The sequence below is a fragment of the Cinclus cinclus genome, chromosome 5, assembly GCF_963662255.1.
Source record: "Cinclus cinclus chromosome 5, bCinCin1.1, whole genome shotgun sequence".
NCBI lineage: Eukaryota > Metazoa > Chordata > Aves > Passeriformes > Cinclidae > Cinclus > Cinclus cinclus.
Genome location: NC_085050.1, coordinates 49,797,301 through 49,820,447, shown reverse-complemented (window position 1 = coordinate 49,820,447; position 23,147 = coordinate 49,797,301). Strand labels below are relative to the sequence as shown.

Sequence of the window (23,147 nt, the reverse complement as noted above, 5' to 3'; positions counted from 1 at the left end):
ACTCTTGGATTGTTTCCTCCGTTTAAATGATTGTGGCTCTTTTTAGTGTGCATCATAGGAGTGATATCCACTCTTGTTTAAAGAAAACAGAACACTTAGTTTTTCTAGGTAACCTGCGCTTTTGCAAAATGAATAGAACCAACAGGTAGAGAACTTCCTGACATGTGAAGTGAAAACACAAGTGAATAGGAGCAGTGGTTGTTCCAAATATTTTGAGTATGTGCAGAACCAAGGCACAGGTACAGGGAGAAGCAGAGAGGCACAGGGCTCTTGTGTTTATGAGGTTGCAATCTTCAAACCACCCCACCTTAGATTTAGGCTAATCAGATTTTTAAGTCCAGTTCTTTGACATACTTTTGAAAATTAAATATTAATGACCTGCCACAGCATCTGGTGTCATACTGCAGACTGGTACTGGGCTCTGTCCCTCTGGGCTTAAGCCTTCTTATAAATCACACAAGCATTTGCTTGGTTGTTGCTGCACACAGTGGATGAGGTGAAATGTAAGTAGTGGCACTCCATACAGGGAACGACTTAAACTGTGCCTTTAGACATATGAAATTAAGTTTGCTTAGTTCTTTGTGTCGTTTCATTTTGGAAAAGACCTGTGGAGTCCTTCCTGTTGCAGAGTTAGCTGGGAATGAATTGTGGTAGCTGAGGCAACATTTGTCTTGAAGGGTAAGAGCTGCCAACAGCTGAGCACCTCGGGGAAACACAGCCAAGTCAGTTCTGCTTTGGCATGGAGACAACGTCCAGCTAAAACTGAAGTTACCTCAGTAAATAGCTGTTACTGAAGAATAAAATTAAAACAAACAAAAAAACCCTCTTTGGGGTTTTAATTACAAAAAAAGAGGTTTATTTTTATGGAGGAATTATTCAAGGATCGTGAAACAGAAAATAAGCCAGTGTGAGAATGTTGGAAAGCATTACACCAGAAACATTGATATAAATGTAGCAAATTGTGGAAAACATGAAATTAGATAAAGTGCTCAATTTTCAGTCATATCAGTAGGATCATTAGCAGCATTTAGGAAACAGCAGAATGTAGGGTATTAAAATTGAGGAGGAAATAAATACATTTTGTATTTTTTTCTGAAGTACAAACTATTTGGAAAGCCCTCAGTGTCCTCCATAGTATGGACTTGTGCATGTATTAAGAAAGGGAAGCAGAGCTTGTGTTCTGTCATTAAAATTTAACACTGACAATGAGGAAAGTCAGTCTAAAGTGTCTGCAGAACAGATAGGCACTGGTTGCATGCATGGTTTATGCAGTGGTCATCTCCTTTTAGTAACCTATCCAGTGTTAGCATTTATGTGTCAGGATCCCATGGAACTGGCATGCAACTCTTCATCACCACTGACAAAAGGTACCAGTATTGCTTTGGCAGGATCAGGCAGTAATTCCCATGACTTTCGAAACAGCTCAAATCCATGGGAATGCAAGCTGGGCTGTCCCTGGGAACCACATTTTGAGACACCTTCAGGTTAAATTCAGTCAGTCAGTGTGTCTGAAATGATATATACTTGCATATTTTATAGACTGATAGGATTCAATATATAAACTTCAGGGAAAAAATTAAAATCTTACTATATATAAATATTTATAAAAGTTTCTTTATTCATAGAAAATTAGATTCTTTATTTTCCTTGAATTTATAGTGAGAGTGCCCTGCACAGACATTGTGTCTCTACACATAGAGTTGTAGACTTTTAGTAGAGCATTGCTGACATTAGCAGAGCTACTCCAATTTACATCAGCTGGGAATATGGTCCATAGGACCTAAGTTACACTAAAAGATAATAATGATTTATTTCTCAAGCATTGTTTAGTGAATTCAGCCATTAAAACATGGGAAGTAATTAATATCTCAATATTATATATTGAAATTTAAAATATTGTAAAAATAGCATGTTAAGCATATATTTTTAAACTTAATAGGATTGGCATTTGCTTTATGGCAGTTAAGCAAATCAAATTCTGCATAATATGGATAAATCTGCAGTTTTCACCAAATTTGTGTACCCATGTCACACCTGCCATCAGCACCAAGGTATTTTTGTATCACTTGTCCATTCTGTCACATCTAGATTTCAAGCCACGTGGCACAGTTCTCGTGTATCTAAAAAAGGTACTTTAAACCTACTGAAGCTAATAGGAATTCAGCCAGTTTATGAAAGGCATGACTAAGCTTCAAACAGATACTAGGATTCAGACAATTGCACTCTTCACTTCAAAAGCAAGATGGGCACAAATTCAAACTGAATGTGAAAACTCTTCCTCTTCATGTTCTTATTCTTTTACTTGGCACTGAGCGTTTTTTCGAATAAATCCCATTTTCTTGTCGGCAGGCAGCTCCATTCATGTGGCCGATGCTTTCACTTGCACCTTCTGGTTGAGAACTCTCTTCAGTTGTCTGAAACAGAAAGGAGATGTCAGTGGAGGCATGTGTGTGTCTTCCACCAGGCAGCCATTGGACCTGGTTCCCATTAGGTAGACTGACTATTATCCCGTTAGGTAGATTGACTATTATTCCCACAGCTTCTTAGTTCTGAAAGAATTTAAACTGATTGTGTAAAAATGTCTGTAAGAGTAGGCTTGCACTCCAAACCTAGTTAAATCTAGATGTATAGCCAATAACTCATCAAGTCTCTGCTTAACTTCTACACCCCCGAAGCTGAGCTGCTGTGCTCCCACTCCCACAGCACCAGTGGAAAACCCACCAAGGGACAGGTCAGCAAGCTTTCCTGTAGAGAGGGTGACATGTTTTTAAGGGTGTGAGAAATCGTATGTGATTTATCCAAAGCTGGGGCTGCAACTTAAGAACTCCTGATTTGGATGTGTGTCAGCTATTCATACTCAAAGAGCTATGGTGGAAACAAAATCCTCAGAACGCTCTGAAAACTTGGACTCCTTCCAGCCTGCAGGCTTGCTTAGAAAGCCCAATATCTTTCAGTAGCACGTAATACCAAGAACCAATAGTTGCTGACTGCTGTGCTCATGACTTTGTGCAGCCCAAAGTCTGGTTGGTCTTGTTTGCACACAAGCAGATAAGGCAAGGGGCTTGTCTATAACATGTTGCTGGTCTGGATTACTCAGCTCTTTTTAGATTTACCCCAGTGAGACAGAGTAAATTCTCCCAGGTTTCTAGCAGCAAGTTACTCTCTGAGCTCAGTTTCAAGGCACAGAGCCGCTCACACTGTCAAAAATGAAGGCATGCTCTACCAAAGTAATTAATACTAGCTTTGCTAAACACCTATCTGAAACAGAGTTTAAAAAAATTAAAACATACTTTTCTTTTACACTGTACATTTGTAGATGCATTATTTTCTGTCTTCATTCCAGTGGCCTCTTCCATTTCTGAAAAAAAATAATAAAATAATTAAATTAAAAAGAATGGGGAATAAGTTAGCATACTGCCAATTTAATAGGCATACCATAGCTGGCTGAAGTAAAAATATCAGCTATTCCTCTGGACATTTATCATACAGAAGAAAAACTTCTAACTAAATACTTCTTAAAACATTTTTTGAGGCAATGTGATTAATCTATGAGGACTGTCTAGCTTGGGGGTATTTAGAGAAATGAATAAAATTAGCAATTTGACTGTAGCAGAGGGTATCAGAGAGACCTTTCAGAGTGGAATTCTGCCTTTGTCCAGCAGATTCATAGAAGTTTAACTTTCATTGTTGTGTTCTCAGAAAATGGGAGCGTTTAATGTATGAATGGCTCCAAGAGCCCTCATGGTAACAGTATAACTGATGTTATTTTCCCCTGGGCTGGTCCTCAGGAAAAAAAACAAAAAAAACCAAAAAAAAAACAAAACAAAAACAAATGCCTGAAAACCTTCAGGCTAAATTTGAGTGAGACAATCACGTTCCAGTAGGCTACTTAAAAAAACAAACAAAAAGAAAAAAAGGAAAGGTAGAGCACATTATGGAACCAGTGTATCTGCAGTGTCTTTCAGGCCTGTGCTGAATTAATATATTCCCCCCTTAACAAACAGCATGTGTGACCAGAAATGAGTAATAACATTAAGTCTGTAAGAGAAAGGCACAAGAGCAGGATTTTGCCTAAAAGTCTGAATGAATTACATGTGGGGCTTTGTATATGTTTATAATAATTGGCATTAAGAACAGCAGTTTGATGAATGGTAAATGCAGTTGATTACTTTCCCTTGCATGTAATGGCCTAGGCTATGATGGTGTTTCATTGGGAAATGAACAAAGAAGAGTATTCTTTGAGCCCTAAAACACACATACCTGTAAGAAGTGCATCAATAGCTTCCACTGCATGTTTTGCATCTTCCATTGTGAAACACATTGGTGGTTTAAATTTTAAAATGTTTCTGTAGGGTCCATCTGCACTAAGAAGGATTTGACGCTCTTTGAGTCTGTGGAAAGAGGAAACACCTGTGTTAGACACAGGTATAAAACTATGTTGTGTCTGTCACTTCCTTCAAGCTGAGACAGATTTTGAAAGTTTTCTTTTTTTAGTCCAATGTCACCAGAAACTACGAAAACTGAAAATAAAATTAAGGACTAACTGCTAGAGAGTATTAGGAGGGTTTGATCACTGCACACAGTCTTTAAGAACTTCTTACTTGTAAATAAGATGAAGAGCTTCAGCTGTGGCTGGTGTTCGCTTTTGCTTATCTTTCACCAGATCCACTCCAACAAACAATCCAACACCCCTGGAGTAGAAAAGAAAAGTACAGACAAGTGAAATCCAATGTCAGTAACCCAAACCTTCTCCTGCAAATGTAATACCTGTTTCTACCAACTGTAATTCCCTTCCCTGGAGCACAAAAGGGGGAAGGAGCATGAGAGAGGAGACTTTATCTTTGGTCACCTTTTGGCAGCATCATACAATCAAATGGGATAACAGATAATTCTGGATAAATAAATATACCTGTCTCATTAAAGCTATGTGGCCAGATAAGAATAACTGAATAATTTTCTTTCATGCTTATCCTGAAAATTGCAAGCCATGGAGACAAATAATGAAAAAAGAGAAGTATAAAAATGCCACAACCCAACCCCTTCCTCCAAAAAATATCTGAAGGCAATTATCAATGGTAGTAATATGAGATGAGGAAAATCCAAAGTACCATCTCCCAAGGAAATGGACCAGAGATTTGAACAAGGTCGACATGATTACAACAGTGCTGACAACTTGGTTATTGGATGTGGATGGCTCTTTCTCCTATTCTCCCAGAACTTTTCTACTGGCTATGCTTGTAACTAATTAATTAGGCAGATGGATGGACAACTTTTTTAAAAAAAAAATATTGCCATACAATACCAGTTTTGGGTAGTCCATTTTAAAAGAGAGGTGTAGCAAAATCATGACATGCTTTTGTGTTCCACTGACACCAAGTTTATTGCTTTTTCTAGTTTAGTTACTTTCTTCTCTGACATTGCTGTAATGCACCCACCTGATATCTCCCACTAAGGGATGTTTCTCCTTTTGCTCAGCCAGCAACTCCAGGAGATAATTTCCTACACGTGAGGCATTCCCTTGGAGATCCTCTTTCTCTATTACATCCAGCACAGCCAATCCAATGGCACAAGACACTGGATTGCCTCCAAACTGATAGCAAAGACAAAACAAAACATGTAATCAAAATTAAAACCTATCAAAACAAAACATTTTTCTGTGGCTATCCATGTTGTTTTCATTTATCCTCTCCTGCTTGGCATGTCATGAGGAAAGCTTGAAAAGATTGGGATTTTGTGCCATTCAGGCTGTGGAATACTATTCCCTATATTTGGGTAAGGGAAGGGCTCCCTCTTCCTCTGCTTCAGGTTGCCGTAATTTGAAGAATTCAGATGACTGCACGTGCAAGCAAAATGCTCCTGGGAAAAGAATTGGGTGATAGATTTGATATATTTTGATCCAGAGAGTAAAAACTTAATTTAAAATGGGGGAATTCATGGTAGCTGGGAAGAAGGCTGAGTCACAGGAGCCAAAAGAGGGCTCAGTAAATGAGAAGATTGAACTTCTTTGGCATGAATGCAGATGAAATGTCTCCTGGTAAAGTATCACTGTTTTTTCAGGTGTCAGTTGCAGAGCAAGGTCTGCCATGTCATGAGCTCCACCAGCACAGTGCCTGTTCTAGAAAATGGAATTGCACATCATCAACATTTCATAGTGGGGAGAAAGAAAGAGACATAAGGAAGAATTTATATGTATGGATGTGAGCTAAGATGCATGACCTTGTGGTAGTCCATATGATGATGTAACACTTTATACAGAGCATATTTCAAAGCTTCTTCACTTGCTTTTAGACACTAGACTGTGGTTGACTCAAGATCTTAGTAATGTGATGCAGTTATTGTTGCAGATGTTTTCTGGATCACCTGGAAAACTTCTAACTGACAAATGCAGACCAAAAGAAATAAAAAAGGCAACACTTCCCCTATGAACTTACTGTATTGAAATACTCCAGTCCAGAAGCACCAAAACCTTCAGCAATTTCCCTTGTTGTGACCACACAAGACATAGGGTGTCCATTGCCGATGGGCTTTCCCATGGTGACAATGTCAGGCACAAAGTCTTCCCCTTGCAGTTGGAACGCCCAAAAATGCTTCCCAACTCTGCCAAAGCCAACCTGGACCTCATCAGCTATGAATACTCCACCCGCTGCACGCACGTACCTGAAAATAAACACAGCACCTTGAAAGTCTGCAGAACACAGGTAGGCAATCAAGGACAAGGCAGCCTGCATCACAGAAATTATGCAGTGTGAGACCAAGTTAGGAAAAAAAAAGAAAGAATACAGTTACAGCTATTTTATAGCTATGACATTTTTAGTATGCTACATGTTAAGAAAAAAAAATTGACAATTTAATGTGAAATAGGAGTATTGTAATAGGACTGTAGGATTATAACTGGTTTAGCTTCATCTTCCATCAAACTTATGTCTGAGGATTAAAGATGGAAAAAGAATGGCAATTATCTAGCTAAAAAAATAGCTGATATTCCAATAAAAAAATCGAACTGAAATCATACTCTTCAATGAGTAGAAATGAACCACAGATAGCCAAGAACAAGAGAGGTTAATAGCTGAATTGATTATATAAGTCTATAGTGAGAAAAGCTATTTCTTTGTTTAATTTCCCCATTACACCCTTGTGAAGTGCTGTACGTACTCTGCCACTTTCTGGAAATAGCCCACAGGTGGAATTACTTGGCCTCCACAGCTCTGCATGGATTCAGCTATGAAGGCAGCAATCTACAAGAGACAAACTCATGTGAGAGCTGTGTTTATCTACTTGGCCTTGGCAGAGACATCTAACAGTCTAGAAATAAACATTTAAATGTGGGCCTTAATTTAATCACGCAACAGGCTGGACAACTGAGAACTCTTGGAAACAGCTATGGCTAAAGGATTTATTAATTTTGTAATTGGAGTGCCCAAATTTGCAGTAGCCAGGGCCACCTTTGCAGCCTGATGGGAATGGCAGGATCTCCATTAAGGCCTTGTGTTGAACTGGATGATACTTCCTGGTGTCAGTGGATGTTGGATTGGGCTCCTGGGAGTGACATAAATTTTTTTACAAATGCCAGTTTACAGGAGACACAAAACAGTGTCTACCATCTTCCCTAAGAAGTTAATAAAGCTTGCAGGTGTATGTGGGTTTTTGTTTAATCCTGAACACCAGGTAGAGGGGGTTGGAAGCTGATGTGTAAGATGACCTGTGGCTAGCCTTTGGGCACCCCTGCCTAATTCAAATAACTATACAAATAACATGTCAGCATGAGGCACTTGACAAAAGAAGAGAAAAAAATCTACAGATGAAATATTTCCAGTTGCTAGGAATGAAAAAGGAAGTTATTTCAAATCAGGAAGGGTGAGAGCAGCAGATCAGACACACTGGAACATCAAAATTTGTTTCTTGTCAACAGCAGACATCTATGCAGCAGAGATACAATATTACCCCAAGGTCTCAGCATAAGTCTGCTATTTAAGGGATTGCATCCCCACACCACTTGTGAACCCCTCCCAGAGCATCAAGAGGTCTCTGTGCTGATGCAGTCTTCCTGGAAACAAGGCCGAGCAGGAACGTGTAAAGAACCGTACACTACATTTGAGCATACAGCCAAAGAGTACGAAGCTTCCCATAGCATGTGAGGCTTAGCCTTTAGCACAACTTGTCCTGCCACAGGTCTACGCCACCAAAACCTAAGAAATGTGCAAAAGAAAGGAAACAAGGGAAGAAAAAACAAAACTATCCGTTAGTAGAGAATAAAAAAAGTTGAAGAAACTAAAAGAGGGGTGATGTAAGTCCATTGGACTAGAAGGGAACATGTTCCAGTCTCTGCTGAAGTCTTCTGGGACTTCAGCAGGTTTTGGATCATGCCCTACAAGTCTCAACACACCAATGGCATAATATAAAAGATTAACACACATTTTAGGTACACCTGTTCAGAAATTGTCTGTTTTTATCAAGGTCATACTATGAATGAGTGAAAGTTTCACCTTTTTATATTACTTCAATGTTATCTTAACCTAACAGGCTCAGAAATGTAGTATCAAGATTTTATCCAATAGTTTTTCTCCGTGTCCTGGATTTTTTTATATATCCTGGCTAGAATTTGTGATATAGTTTCTCAGCTGATGTCAAACTTTTCCCTACGATATTAACAATCTACAGATTCAACACATAAAACACGAAATTTAAGAGCTTTGATTGTAGCTTATATCAACTGTATTATTGATCCTTTCACTGAAGGCTAGAAAAATTATCAGTAGAGCACCAGATAGAAAAATCGCCTATTTTGAACAGAACTCATCATAGAAAAATGAAGGGAGAGGGAAGCACGTGAAATTGGGAAAGAAACAAGTTCTTAGTTGCCTGTTAAATGCCCCCATGTCATAACAAATAGGTGAAGCCTCAGCATTTCTAGAGCACAAAACACACACCTTGCGTCCATTCTTATGTGTTTCTTCAATAATTTTTTTCACCTCTTCAGCATAAGCACTTGCTGGATCCAGGTGGTCTTCCCTGTATTTCCCTCTGTAGATATCTGGAGAAGGAGCCTGAAAAGACCAGTTTTGTGTTTTTGTGGATTGTTTTGTTTTGTTTTTTTTAATGAAGGCAATCTTTCTATGAAACATTTACTTTCTTTTCTACTTCTCCACCTTACTGGCTTTCCACACAATATGTAATAAGAGTAAGTATAGCCTGAATGTTTGCTTTGAATTGCAAAAATGCTTACTGGAGCTTAAACTCAATCTGGGCCTGTTATGCATTCAATATTACTGAATGCAGCTGTTGTAAGAACCATCATCTACCTCATCCACCTTTCAAGACCATCCTTCCTCTCCCACGAGACAATAATGAGTACCCATCCACCACCTGATTTCAGATTCTCGCAGAAGATCCATTTCTGCAACTGGAGAGTAGGGTTTTCCAGTCTGCCACGTCCCTTCCAGCATTTTAGTCATGGTACAAATCTGTGTGACATTCAAGCCACTACAAATGCTGTTAGGAAAGGTTAAGTAACAAAGAGAAAGGAAGTGGTATAAAAAGGTGGATACTACTTTGGCGGTGTGGTTAATGAAGGATCTAGAGATAGGAAAGGCCTGCTTGGTGTACACTTCTGGACTGAGAAGAATTGTTGTCTTTTTAAGATACACAAGTTTTTGTGAAAAATCATTCCCTTAGACACTCATGAGTCCTATACCCATATCTGTGTAAACTTGCACAATCTGCCTTTCCAGTTTTTGGAACTAGACTCAAAGTCCTGCGTATCTTTAACAAAACTAACACAATGGATATTGGCTTATTTCATCAGTTTGTGTAACCATACAATACAGTGACTAAGACCCGTAGCACAATGAAGGAAATCAGCCCAACAGCTGAACACCTTAGAAATCCAAAAGCAAAAATTTTGCTGTACTTATTACACTGAAATCAGCCAAGTGTATGTACACTAGCATCAGCAAAACAGAAGGAAAGTATATTGACACCAAAAGTGGGTAATTCAATATGCTGCATAATAGGCATAAAAATGACAGAAAAAGCCAAAAACAAAACTAAGCAAAGCAAAGCAAAACAAACACAAAAACCAAAACCAAAACCAAAAACGAACCAAAACAAACAAAAAAAAAAACCAAACAACCCAAAAAACACACCAAAGAACTGCAAAACAAACAAGAAACCATACTTACCACATGCACATACTCCTTCTTGCTGTCCTTTCCCAGCTGATTAAATTTATAGGGACTGATGTCAATCAGAGATGTAACATGGCCATGGTAAGCACTGTGTGGGCGTTAAATATCCAAGTCACTTTTCATCAAATGCACAGAAGACCCAAATTTACAACTGTGCCTATACATAATCCAGAATAGCAACTGTATCTGCAACACAGTAGCATCGTTTGTGAAGGGGTCTTGATTTAATTTACTTAGTCTTTCTCTCAAAGACAATATGAAACTGCTGTTGACTTTAATCCGCTAGCAAGACCAGAAACAGGATAAAATCAAGTGCCGACATGGGGACAGACCAAGATGATGTCTGGACTGCTCTGACTTCAAGGCGGCTGCCCTAGGAGCCTTACCTAGAGCTGAATGGTAGGTCTAACTCCTTCATTTCCAACCCATGGGCCCCACTCTGGCCAGCCCAAGCTTTGTATGCTAGACGCCAACACCACTGTGAAAACTCTCAGGAATGTGCATTGCATTGAAAAGTGGGGATCTTATGCAGCAGCAGCCCACCACTATCGGCCCTGAGGGCACTGCAGGCAAGAGGGTTTGGCAGAAGCCACTGTCAGGAAAAGGATATTGTTTGAATAGAAATGTTTTATACTGCAGAGTATGCTAAAGCTGGTCAAATTTGAGGCCAACAGATTTAGAAATGAGGAATCAGAACCTTTAGAGCCTAAAGCATGTAGCATCTTTATTCAGGGAAAAATAGACAATTTTGTTCAACTGCAAAGTTGAAGTGAAGCAAACCTCACTGAAGACATGTTGTGATTTCTTAGTAGAGCACATACAGGTTAGTGTAACAGGAATCTGAATATAGCTGAGTCAAACAAGCTTTGTGCTGTTCAGATAGAGACATGTGTCCTTGCATTTGCTATGGCTGAACTTTCTAATCACAACCTGAGAAGAAAATCCAGCACTACAGCAATGTCACCAAACCTACAGCTGCATCTAGGATAGGAAAATCCCAAAATGTGGCCAGCCACCTACCCTGTGGCTGGCAGCTACCTCAACACCTCCTGATTTTGCAGCCACTTGGTTTTGTGTGCATACTTGTGTTCACTGAAGGAGAGCTGAGCATCATTTCAGCACTGCTGTGGAACTACAGGATCTTTCTTCTTGACCACTGAATATTTATTTGTGCAAAATGAAACATGTCAAGCAATGTGTGATGAACAGAAAGCCCTTTTCCAGAGCAGCCCAGTAGCCAGACCACTCACTGCTTTTGAAATCAGCATTTAAGTCTCTGGCCTGAATTGCTTTGGGAGTCTGTGGGAAATGTCCTCTAACAGGTGACTGACCTTCTGGGGTGACCAACTAGCTTATTTTTCAGAGATCTTCAAAACTTTTGTTTATCCAAATGTGAAAAAGGGATTTCCTGATCTGTTCCAATACAAAGGCAACAAAGCTTTTCTTTCAGCAGGCAGTGGAGTACAAACAGCAGGATGTTGCTGCAAAGCTGCTTCTGAAGTAATGGCAGGGGGTGCTGGCTGCATTCACACAAGCTACTCTGTATACTTACTTTTCCAGGGTGATCACATCTTGGTGCCCACGGTACTGCCGAGCCAGTCGTAAAGCAAGATCATTTGCTTCAGACCTGCATAATAAGAGATACAGCAGCAAACCAGTGAAGAGGCACTTCCAATTAAAAGGGTATTCTGACAGAAGACAAGGCATGGGACTCATGGATATAATAAATCAACATAGCACTCAGTTACTCTACAGATTACAATGCTGAGATTGAGACTGTAAGTGCCATGTCAGGGAGCAAAGATAAAACAGCCCTTTGTATAAACAGCAAACAAAGAGAATGCTCTATTTCCCTCCCCCAGTTTGCCTGTAGATATTTACCTCCCCTTGGTACAAAGGAGGCCAATTTGCAGCTGAGAACACAATGCAGCCACCAACCCTCAAAAAGCAATGCCCCATCTCCCACACTTCACAACTCCGTTCTCTCCAGTGCTTGCACCATTACAAATCTGCACCCTGGAAGAAGATTCAAGCTTCCAGCCTGATCTGTCACAGCTCCTACGCTCACAGGTCCCTGCAGGCTGTCTGTTTGGGACATAGAAGTGATCACAGACTACCAAACTGCCTGAAGAATATTAACTTATTTCCAAGGTTATATGTCAACCTACGGATGGCATTCATCAGTCTGTACATAACATTCACCAATTTGCAGAATTAATTTCCTCTTGCTTTTTCCCCCACACTTTTTCTTTTTTTTTTTTTGCGTAGCATTCAGCAGGCCAGTTTCATGTTTTGGCTCTCTTGCTTTGAGCCATCACTCTCAATATGATGGCTGCAAATAGGAAGTAAGTTTTGATCAGTGTTGGATATATTTTTGTTGCATGTTACTAAGTCCTACTTAGTAATATTTAGGCCAAGCTGTCCTGAGTGTCTGTCTCAAACGGGAGAAAAATAGTCATAAAAAACAGTCATAAAAAATACAATTCAGACCTACCCAGAGTTAACAAAATAGCAAACAGAGAGTTTCTCAGGCAGGGTGGCTGTGAGACGCTGTGCATACTGAACAAGGTTGTCATGCAGGAAGCGGGAGTTTGTATTGAGCAGTTCCATCTGTTTTGTTGCAGCCTTTGTCACATACGGATGGCTGTGGCCCACTAAAGAAGAAAATAATTAGTTATTACTAGCAAGCAGTCAATTACTGAACCACAAAAGGACGTTCAAAGAAGCACTGTGAACATCATCACTTGTCAGAAACATGTCCCGATCCCTATTGGAAATTAAGAAATGGAAGCAGTCTCACAAGTCAAACTGCTTACCATGTGCAACGTTGTTGATGCAGTCTAAGTATTTTTCTCCTTTCTCATCAAACATATATTGACCCTGAGCACGGACTATCTTCAGAGGGTCCTTGGCATAGAAAACTTTGCAGGAAGGCCTAAAACATAATAAACATAACACCATTTTAATTTCCCCCCCCCTCCCTTGAGTGTTGAGGAGGTTGATTTTTTGCAGCTCTGGAGACAATTGCCTCCTTCTGCAAAAAAAGCTTGTGAGTCTTTCAGGTGGTGATCAAGCAGGGGCTCTTGCACACAGTGAAAACCCATGCGCTTCCCCCAGCACAGTGGGAACAGAAGCTGGTCTTTAATAAGGGTGTTTTCAAAGCTTGACTCTGCCTGCAATTGATTTCACAGGAGAACAGTGTCTGTACATCATTCCAGGTCCTTATATGTCCTGCCGAGTTCCTACGCTGTAGCTTTGCTTGTTTACATGCCTTACAGACATCTATGGCCAAATAACTCTCTAGGACTAAAGTAAGCTGTTAAGCACTGTTTCATACTATAGCCAAAAATTATTACGCAATGGATGACTGTAGCGTATAGAGGTCACAGTCAAGAACAAAACACTAATGCCTTGCAGGCTTTATTTTCAAAGGTACTGAGCAGGTCCTAAAACCCCCACCCTGTCTGCTTTGGATAAAATCTTTAAAAGCAGCATTTTATTAAGCATCTAAATCACACTGACTTCCAGCAAAACTCAAGCTCCTTATAAAATTAACCAAAGTACTCTTTAAAAACTTTTCCTTTCTTCTACCCCCTCCTTTGGAGAATGTGCCAGCTATGTAATTATGTTGAATGATATTACTGAGCAGAAGGAAAGTTCTGAACATTCAGCAGTGTTTATATGACCTTGGAATATAAACAGTTTTTTCCAATTGTTTTCCAGTTGTTTCCAGGTAAATCTGAGAATTATTTTTGGGTATACTGAAGTTATGAACCTGTAAAGTCACTTGTAAATGTGACTCCTGGATAGTGAAGTAGTTTGCTTTCTTTCTCACAGCTTCTAGCCCTGTTGCATAGATCTTTTCTGACACCTTCAGCTATTTCTCTACTATACTTTGAAAACAATCTCCATCATTATTGGCAATTTCTTGACTACAATTTTTTTTCTCTAACCTGTTAGTTCATTCTGTGAAAGTTTTTCTTTGTTTGCCCAGCACTGCTCTGTCCTACAATCCTTGCACAGAAAGGACTCCCTAATACCGAGTTGCCCCCTAAAATGTTGTTGATTTTTCTCTCTTTGTGAGGCCATGACTTTAGGGAATCTGTGAGTTACAAATCTTTAGTAAGCTTTCTCTATATGCTACACATTTAAAATGCAATCAGCAAAATATATCTATTTTTACAACCTGGACTTACTTTCCACTTGGCAATATCTACTGAAGTGATTAAAGCTGCATGCACATCCTGTTGGAACTAACGTTGCCAAAAGGAGGGAACAGATACCCAGGACTGCTGCTCAGGTCACAACCTCTGGCAGCCCTCCCACACGTCCCTCAGTTACACTCAAGGAATTGCAACAGGTTCATTCAACAGACGCGGACTGTTGTGCAGGTGCATGCACAAAAAACCCCAACCCTGCGCAGCCTCACTTTACACATACACCTGGGTACCACATTCCGGCTGCTTGCTTTGCTCTGCTGGAAAACTGAACGATGCGTTTGATGTGCAGTGTAGGGAACTCCGGGTGACCCTGAGACCTGCCAAGCCGGAGGGACGACAGGTCCTGTGTGTGTCCATGTTCCCCAGCCCCTCCCGGAGGGGCTGTCCGGTCCTGGCAGCACCCGGGCAGCGCCGAGCGGGTCCGGACAGGCGCTGTCACAAGAGCTGTCACACACACCTGCCTCCTCCTCCTCCTCCTCCCTTTGCCTCGCTCCCGGCCCCGCCACCGCCCCTACCCAATGTGCTTCCTCCGAAGGGCGAGGGTCTCCGCCTTGCTGTAGAGCTCGTCCATCCCGCCGGCAGGCACGGAACAACACGGCACGGAACAACGCGGCACGGGAGAACCAGATCCGTCCGAGCCGCCCGAGGGTTCCCCGCCTCTTATGCGGGCGACGGCGGCGGCCAAACCCCTCCTCCCCCGTCCCTCCCTCCCGCTTTCCCCGGCGGGACGGGACAGGACGGGACGTCCCGTTCCGACCGCTCCCCCATCCCCCTGGGTTTTCCTTTCGGGGGACCTGTGTTTCCTGTTGAGCTGAGGCGGGCCAGCCGCGGGTGAGTCCTGTGCCTTGGAGTTTTGTTGGTTTCTTGGTTTTGTTTGTTTTTGTTTTTGTTTTCCCCCTAGAGGTGCGGACCAGCGCAAACTCGCAAAACAACCGACTGTGGTGCGTGGGGGCGGGTGCTCAGCTTCCCTGCGCGATCCTGCCATTCCTGACAGTCGTCGGTCCATCCTGGTGGCTACTGCGCCACTGCCACAAACATTCGGGAAGGAGGGAGGAACACAGAACGGATTATTTAATAAAAATCAGGGTCATAATTCAATGTCAGTCCCTATCTGCCTCTTGTGTCCCGAAATCTGCTTGTAAGAGTAGGCTGAGATATTACACGTATACGTCCATCAAAGCCAGTATCAGTATTTCCACATTTCTTATAAAGTGAGGCAAATTAGTAAGAGCTATGGCTTGCCAGGTTTTGTACATGTACATAGAAAAGAGCCATGGAGCTCAAATACCTTGGTTCACTCTTAGGTCTAGGCAGCATCTCAATATACCTAGCCCCTGATCACTTTGTAACCACAGAAGCAATATAGAAGTGACTTGCTCTAATGTGGCATTTCTCCAGGGTTACACTTGATAACCATCTCACTGGACATCAAAGCCCACAAGAAAAAGAGGGGAGAATAAAACGGGGGAAGGACAGAGGTCACATCAAGAGGCATCACATTCCAGAACAGCGAAGCTGCTGGTGGAGTACCTCAGATTTACCTTCTCCCTGCCAAGCACGCACCGTCTCCTCTGGAGGCTGCTCCTTGAGTTGCATGAGCAGACAGCAGGAACACTCGCCCACGGCCCCACTACCCCATCTGTAGCTCGTCTGTGCCACCTGCAGCACTATGTTTGGAAGAGTTTTCAGAGAGCATATGTAAAGCCACACAATTTCCTGTGCTGATGATACTTCCTTTTTCTTGATCAGTGTCCAGCAAGTCATCCCAAATTGTGCAGATTGAAGAAACACACTTCCTGATTTTTACTTTTTATCCCTTGTTATCTCTGCCAACAAGCCACCTTTCTGCTTCTCTAGGCAGCACTTCTTTCTATCCAGTCATTTACTTGAGCTTCCTCGGTGTTAAATTTGAAGCTTTGACATTCTATACTTCTGCTCGATTGGAAACCTTGCCTCACCAACCAACAGAGTAGCAGAAATCATAGCAGCTCTACCTCTATATCCCAGCAGAGACAGCTGCTGCCTGTCTTCAGTGTTCTGTCCAGGCAGAAAGACTTAAAAAGACATGAAGGATTCCCAAAACTGTCAGCTAGGGCCATGATGAAATTCATTGATGGGTACTCAAGAAGAAAACAGGTATTTAGATCTCCTAACATCCAAAGAGAGCCAAGGCTAGAGCCTGTCAGGAATGCTCTCTGCAATGCTTTTCCATTTTGCCTGCATCTCTGAAAACCGGGCAATAATATTTAGCATAGGGTAGATGCAGTTCCAGTTGCACTACACCTTACATACTGACTTAGCAGCAATCCCTTTGTACCAGCAGTGCACAGAAAGGTTGGGGCTGGGCAGCATCCGAGTCTGCGAGTCCCAAGGCATTTCAGGAGAGATGGTTTTCCCACAGCAGGCTGCTGCCTGCCCCTGGTCGGAGCCGAGCACAGCCTTGTCCCTTCCTCCAGGGTTGCTGCTGATGCCAACACTAGAAAATCTCAGCTGTTTATGCTGATCTGCCTGGTTTTGCTCATCCAGGAACCCTGGATCAGAAACAGATTTAAGGGATATGCAAAATATTGTGCTGCTATTTCTTTAGAAGCGTGCACCGACAGCCTTGTATTAGGGCTTCTGTTTCAGGTTTAGAAAAGCAAGTTTGCTCACAGCTAGCTTAGTAACTACTTGAAGCAATAGCAAACTTCACCAGGAAAGCTTGAAGTGGCAGGTGAAGTAGAAGGGGGAGGTTGTTCTCTGTTCCTTCAAAGCCATTAAAAGGGACTTAATAATCAAGGAAACATCACTCCCTCTTGGCTCATAGTTCTTTCATGCTCTTTTGATACTATGAGCAGAAGCAAGCCTACCAAGTCTCATTTGTGGAGCCTCTCCCAAGATTAGCAGAGAGCCTGACCCAGACACAAGCCTTTGCAGCATCACTTACCCTCATAATGCCAGGCAGTAAATACTGGCAGCTATGTCTCCATGATGTATAGTAGGATTAAAATAGTTCCATTTTTTTTCTAAAATACTTGTGTTTTAGCAAAATATCAAAAATGCAAACCAAAACATGCTGTTAACTCCATCCTGCTCTGCTTTATGAACATTTTAATTTACATTTTTATGCTTGTTTATGGGTTTTGTCCTGGCATGGTACCACAGAAGAACAGCCTGGCTTCCTGTATGAAGGATGAAAAGGAGCAAGTATTTCTAACAGTTGCCCAAAATATCCAAGCAAGGTGCCTCGGGCTGCCTATTTAACTGCGAAGGAGTTCCTCTAAAAAAACAATTTATTGTTGCTGTATCCTGAGAAGTAAACCCATTGCAGATGGATTTGCTGTGGAAATTGATCTGCACTGAAGATCTGTTTCAGTACAGAAATTTAAAGATGGACAAACCATACCTGTCTGCGCTTTCTCAGGGACAGGCAGATGTCTGGCATTTGCTCTGGAAAGGGAATGGACTTGCCTGAGAGTTCATGCAGTGACCAGTCTGCCAGGGCCCCAAGTCAGTTAAGCACAGGGTGTGTTGTCAACACTCGTTTTTATCAGTTTTATCTCAACCAGAACCAATTACCTTACAATGATTTTAATATACCAAATAGAAGAGAGATCGTAAAAGCTGGCAAAAAGTTACCAGACACTTGTTAACTCCAGGAGGGAGCAGTCAAAGATGATGCCAAAAAGACCTCGTGATAGCTCTGCTTAGGTGTGGGCACTTTGGAAACTCAGTCAAGCTGTAACCTGCACATAAAAAACCAATCAGGATATTTATTAGCTATTGAACATTCTGTCTTGGGGCAAGCACATGAAAAAAAATCCTGCACCCTGGTTATGTGACAGGAGCTGTGTCCACCTTTGATGTGCGAGATAAACTAAAACAGCTTGAGTACAACTAGACTAGCAGACAGTGATGTCTCTGAAGAGGCTTGTGTACAGTATTTTCTAAACTCTACTGGTCATAAATATGTATATACATACACACACACATTTATATATATTCAAGTAGATGCATGAAGACATATATATAGATATACATGTATATATACACATATATATGTATATATATGTGTGTATGTATATACACACACACACACATATATAGACACATACATATGAAGCAAACCACTGTATTTTTTTACTGCATCTAGGAGATGGGAAAGTAGAATGCCCTGTGAGTAGAGTACTCTGGAAATTCCCAGAAGCTAACGGAAGACAAATTAGTAACCCTGGGAAGACAGAAAAACTGCCTGCAGCAACATGACTTAAATGTTTAGGCATTCCCTTGGTTTTTTTTTTTTTTTTGTTTGTTTTTTTCTTTTAATATTTATTTGGGTGCAGTTGTCACTACTTGCTGCAACATGACATGCTTTGACAGCTCCTTAGGTTTTTTTTATTTGTTTGTTTTTAACATTTGTGTGTGGTTATTGTAATTAAACCACAAGGTGGAGCTGTGTGAGACCAGGACATAAAAAGCCACTTCTGTTATTCTTTTATTTGTGTAGAGATTAGCAGGTTTAGTAGGTCCACAAGGCAGAGCTGCATAATAGCCTTTAAGTACTTAATTAAAGCCCCATTAAAAAAAGAAAAAAAAAAAAAGAAAAAAAAAGAAGAAAAAAAGGAGAGGCAGAATGGCAGAACTGGCAGGCATTTCACAGGCAGTCCTGCATGTGCTCTGGCATATCACCAAACTATGAAGGAGGCATGTGAATAGGAGGTAATGCCAGAGGAAAATCATGTCCCATGGGTGCAATAGGATGTGAAGACTGTAAGATATGGGTTACCTGAGGTTTGGCTGTAAAGCAATAAAAAAGCTCTAAAGGGAGCACAGAAATGAAAAATAACAGGGATGCTGTCAAAGCATGGAATGGGAAACCCAGAGGGTGTTGGCTCTGGCAGCAGTTCGGAACACACGTATTAGTGTTTTGGCAGGACACCTAGAACTGCATTTCTCTACGAAAGCAGAAGAAAGGAGAAAGATGGAAGCAAAAAAAAAAGGGCAAGAGTGGCCACAGCTGAAGCAAGGACAGCACCTGGGTCAGGGCTGCCCAGCTGGGGTGACAGCAGCGCTTGCAGCCCTCGGGGCCACACACTCAGCCTGGCAGAGCACCACATGCTAGGCTGGAAGTACCTCGTCCTGGAAAGGGAGCAAGGATATTTTTAGTCCCTCCAAGAGTCTAAAACAAAGCTGGGTAAGATTAATGGACTTTAATGGAGATTAGCAAGAGTTAAATAGGAGAGACCAAACCCCTCCACCTACAGTGACTGCATTTTTGAGGTGATGGCAACAGTGTGTTCTGTTTGTCTGGCATACTTTGGGATTTAGATAATCCAAACATTTAAATAGTGTGTTGAAGAAATTACAGATGCTCCCCAGTGTTTTTAAAAATCTTTTGTTCAGGGAGACTCATGCAAATGTATGTCTTCTTAAACAAGGGTGCTTAAAAATGTATCATCTTGTAATAATTATGTTCCATCATTTCTGAACAAGCTGGATCTGTGGGAGAGACCCTCACATTTTCTAGCTTTCACTGTTAATTGTGACACTGCCTGTGCACATCTTCATTTCTCAGCAGTTCAGGTTTAGTTTTCACCTTCAGAACTACAGAAAAGAGAGACTGTTGATTTTCAGCTTTATTTCTTTAGATCCCAGGGTGCCTCTGAACTTGCCTAAGCAACAGTTTCAACTTTCCCAGAGTGAGGAAAAGCTCCAAGCTTTGCAGCGAAGCTTCTTCCTTACATAATTTGTGGACGCCCACAGCCTGTGCTGCCTGTTTAGAAAAGATAATGAACAGATACTGCTTTGAAGGGGAAAGACATTAAGAACATGAAGAGGAAGGCGAGTTTTCTTGCTGCACATGTGGCAGAGGCCCCGATTTTTGTGCGAATGTCTGACACAAATTGCTCTAGACTTTAAACTCCAGGTTGGCACAAAGCAGCACACATTTTTCAATCCAGAGAGACTAGAACACTTTTGTTGCACCAACATTAAGAACTTTATAACTATTCAAAATCAGCACCAATAGTTAGATTAATATTTTAATAATTACACACTTTTTACATTATGAAAATAAATCATAAATAGTGTAAAAATAATTCTGAAGATCAACTTCTCACAAGCAAGAAAAAAACCTGAAGTACAAAACAGAAAGAAAACAAAACAATATTCAACTAAAAAACAAGGAGAAATTTTAATAATAAAAACAAAAGCATGCCGTTTGATCGGGTTCAATTAAGTCAAGACCAGTGGCCACAAGAAAGTGGTAAATAGTACCAAATTAAAATGGGTGATTAAAATCTTGCAATTCTTTATACTACTCATCAAAAGAGGTCTTGTGACATATTTACAGTGCTAAGACACTCGAAATATTTCTAGTATTGATAATATGATGTTGACCCATGTATTCTTCCCCCAAGCATTGCAATCCTTGAAAAATTACTTTTCTTTGTATTTTTATCTCTTCTACTTCATTTATGAAACCTTTTGCAATACAAAAATAACGGCACATATAGATGAACTTAAAAAAGTAAAAAATACAAATAAAAATATATAATATTTTCCAAAGGAAAAGTCAGATACATACATCTTAGCAACATTTTTAAAGTTGTGTGATATTTTCCCAAACATGTACAATAATATAAGAATATCCACATATATGTTAACAATATGTAAAACATTCTTCCACCTACCCAACTCTCCATAATACTTCAGAGAAGTGTGCAAGTACCAATGGGATCTGGGAAATTAATACAATTTCTTTTTTAAATAGAAACAAGTAAAACACTAACGGTCCCAGGTAAAGGCCCCCTGCTTGCAAAGAAAATTCAATTTCCAAGCAGCATTGATAATTGGATGCATTTAAAAACAAAATAAAACAAAAACAACACTCCAAATCCCTTTTAAAATACAAACTCCACTTGCACTGTAGAGTATCTTTTTCAGAAATGACGGTGGCAGGCACTTGATTCTAACTGCATTTAATAAATCCAACCACCATATGAAATATTTTAATAACAGAGGGTGCAAGAAAACCTTCATTTGTACATTACAGCAACATTGACATCCATAAAAACAAATGTCAGAAAAAAGAAATCAGTGTTAGTTTTAATTCCAGCCACTGAAATAGAATTTTTGCAATGACTACAAATTAAACTTTCTTTTGACCACTATCTTTGCAGATGTGTTTTGTGTCTTTAGTGTGAAAATTTAGGAACCTCATTATGTAAAATACAGAGATTAAAAAATGTAATTTAAGATGGTTAAACAGCAGAGATAAGGAAATTTGAAGGGAAGAACGGAATTCTGCATGTCTTGAACCTCTTCATCAATTTCAATAAATAGGCTGACAATATCTCTGCAGTTCTTACTGAAGTAGTCCTAATTTAGCCAAAACCCCACTGCTGAAAGTGGTAATGTACCCCTCCTTACAAAGCATTAACACCTGGGTCCTTCCCCCTGCATGTGTGGAAGAGCTTTGCAAGGAGAGGATGCATCTCTGTCCCCTGGCCCTTGCTGGGGATGGGGACACACAGCCAGGGGAGGAGCCTTGCACGGCTGAGCCAGGTTTACGATCCCAGTTCTGGGGTGGTCAGTGGGACAACTCTCTCCACACCCCATGGGGATCCAGGATCCCAGCCACATGTCCTGGCACAGCTTCCAACCTTACAAGCACCACCCTCCCCTGAGGACCAAAGGTCTGCTGATCTCATTTGGGGTTGCTTTGTCTCTCATGGCATAACCAAGTAACTGGTGGTCACGCGCACCCCGTCCATGGGTGTGATGCTCAGTGGAGACAATGCTAACTTTCCTTACTGTACATCAATCTTAAGAATTATTCCTTTTCCAACGCTATACTTTACACACGTGTAGATACATGGATTTGATTATTCTGAAACTCATACTACTTACACCATAGACTAAAAGAATATATAAACAGCTGGATGAAGAGCATCATTCTGCTCTGCTACTCCATCAGAATATGACATCATGACCAGCAATAAATAAAAATAGAAATCAAAAAATACACTGTATCATTTCTCTGTGATTTAACATATTATGCTTTACCTCAGGAAAAAATAAAAAGTGTCCAAAGCATCCTGAAAGAAAGCTTTACCATAGTTAGAATATGAATGCAAAGACAAGGGCCATGTATGTCAGACACATTCCACACAGTGCTTGAAAGATTTGTGGCCTCTGTAGCAGGATTTCTGCACAAGGTGGTTTTAATGCACTGGAGTAACATAATTCAAAAACTTCGTAAGAAACAAATACTGAAAACTCTCAAAGAAACAAGGATTAATCATACCTGAAAAGTCAGGGATATAGAAACTGCGTGGACTAATACCACTACACATTTCTATAAAAGAAAAGACTGATAGAGGAACTACTGTTCCTCTCACAAGCTAAACAAAATCATATCTATCTGGAGGAATGCCACTAAAAGATACAACACCACAAACTGTAGCTTCGCCATCAAAAGGAAAAAGATATACTAGCACCAGAAATAGTTGCTTCTTGAACAAAATAAACATGTTGCAAGTCTTCACAGGGTGCTTTTCTTGATGAAATATTAAACCAGATTTTTTTTTTCTTGTACTGACTATGCAACTTTCCTAGATTTGGTTAAGTTTCATTTCAATTCAATCTGAGATGCAAATATTAATGCCAAATCTATGTATGTAATTTAACCTTTCAAATTAAATTATCTACTGCTCACTCATGGTCATTTAAAAGGAATGAATATTTCATTATATTGAACAAC

At 40.6% G+C, this 23,147-nt stretch overlaps 1 protein-coding gene across 1 annotated transcript; it reads right to left on the bottom strand.

Moving 5' to 3' along the window:
* Window positions 1-2,282: 2,282 nt before the first annotated feature.
* ETNPPL (ethanolamine-phosphate phospho-lyase) lies at window positions 2,283-14,975 on the bottom strand. The gene is made up of 13 exons (XM_062493774.1): window positions 14,920-14,975; window positions 13,001-13,119; window positions 12,679-12,838; window positions 11,737-11,811; window positions 10,179-10,272; window positions 8,928-9,044; window positions 7,153-7,235; window positions 6,432-6,657; window positions 5,436-5,590; window positions 4,602-4,691; window positions 4,261-4,391; window positions 3,291-3,358; window positions 2,283-2,414 (listed from the first exon to the last, which is right to left on the bottom strand). Exons 1-13 carry the CDS (start codon window positions 14,973-14,975, stop codon window positions 2,283-2,285), a joined length of 1,506 nt encoding a protein of 501 aa, XP_062349758.1.
* Window positions 14,976-23,147: the final 8,172 nt, after the last annotated feature.

Bases quoted from the DNA above. Each gene is read 5' to 3' on its own strand.
- ETNPPL (XM_062493774.1), bottom strand. From the start codon at position 14,975: ATGGACGAGCTCTACAGCAAGGCGGAGACCCTCGCCCTTCGGAGGAAG. The intron at 11,812-12,678 runs GTAGGTCTGAAT...CTTATTATGCAG, and splicing joins TGCTATTTTGTTAACTCTGG to GTCTGAAGCAAATGATCTTG. The intron at 5,591-6,431 runs GTAAGTTCATAG...CTTTGCTATCAG, and splicing joins GACTGGAGTATTTCAATACA to TTTGGAGGCAATCCAGTGTC.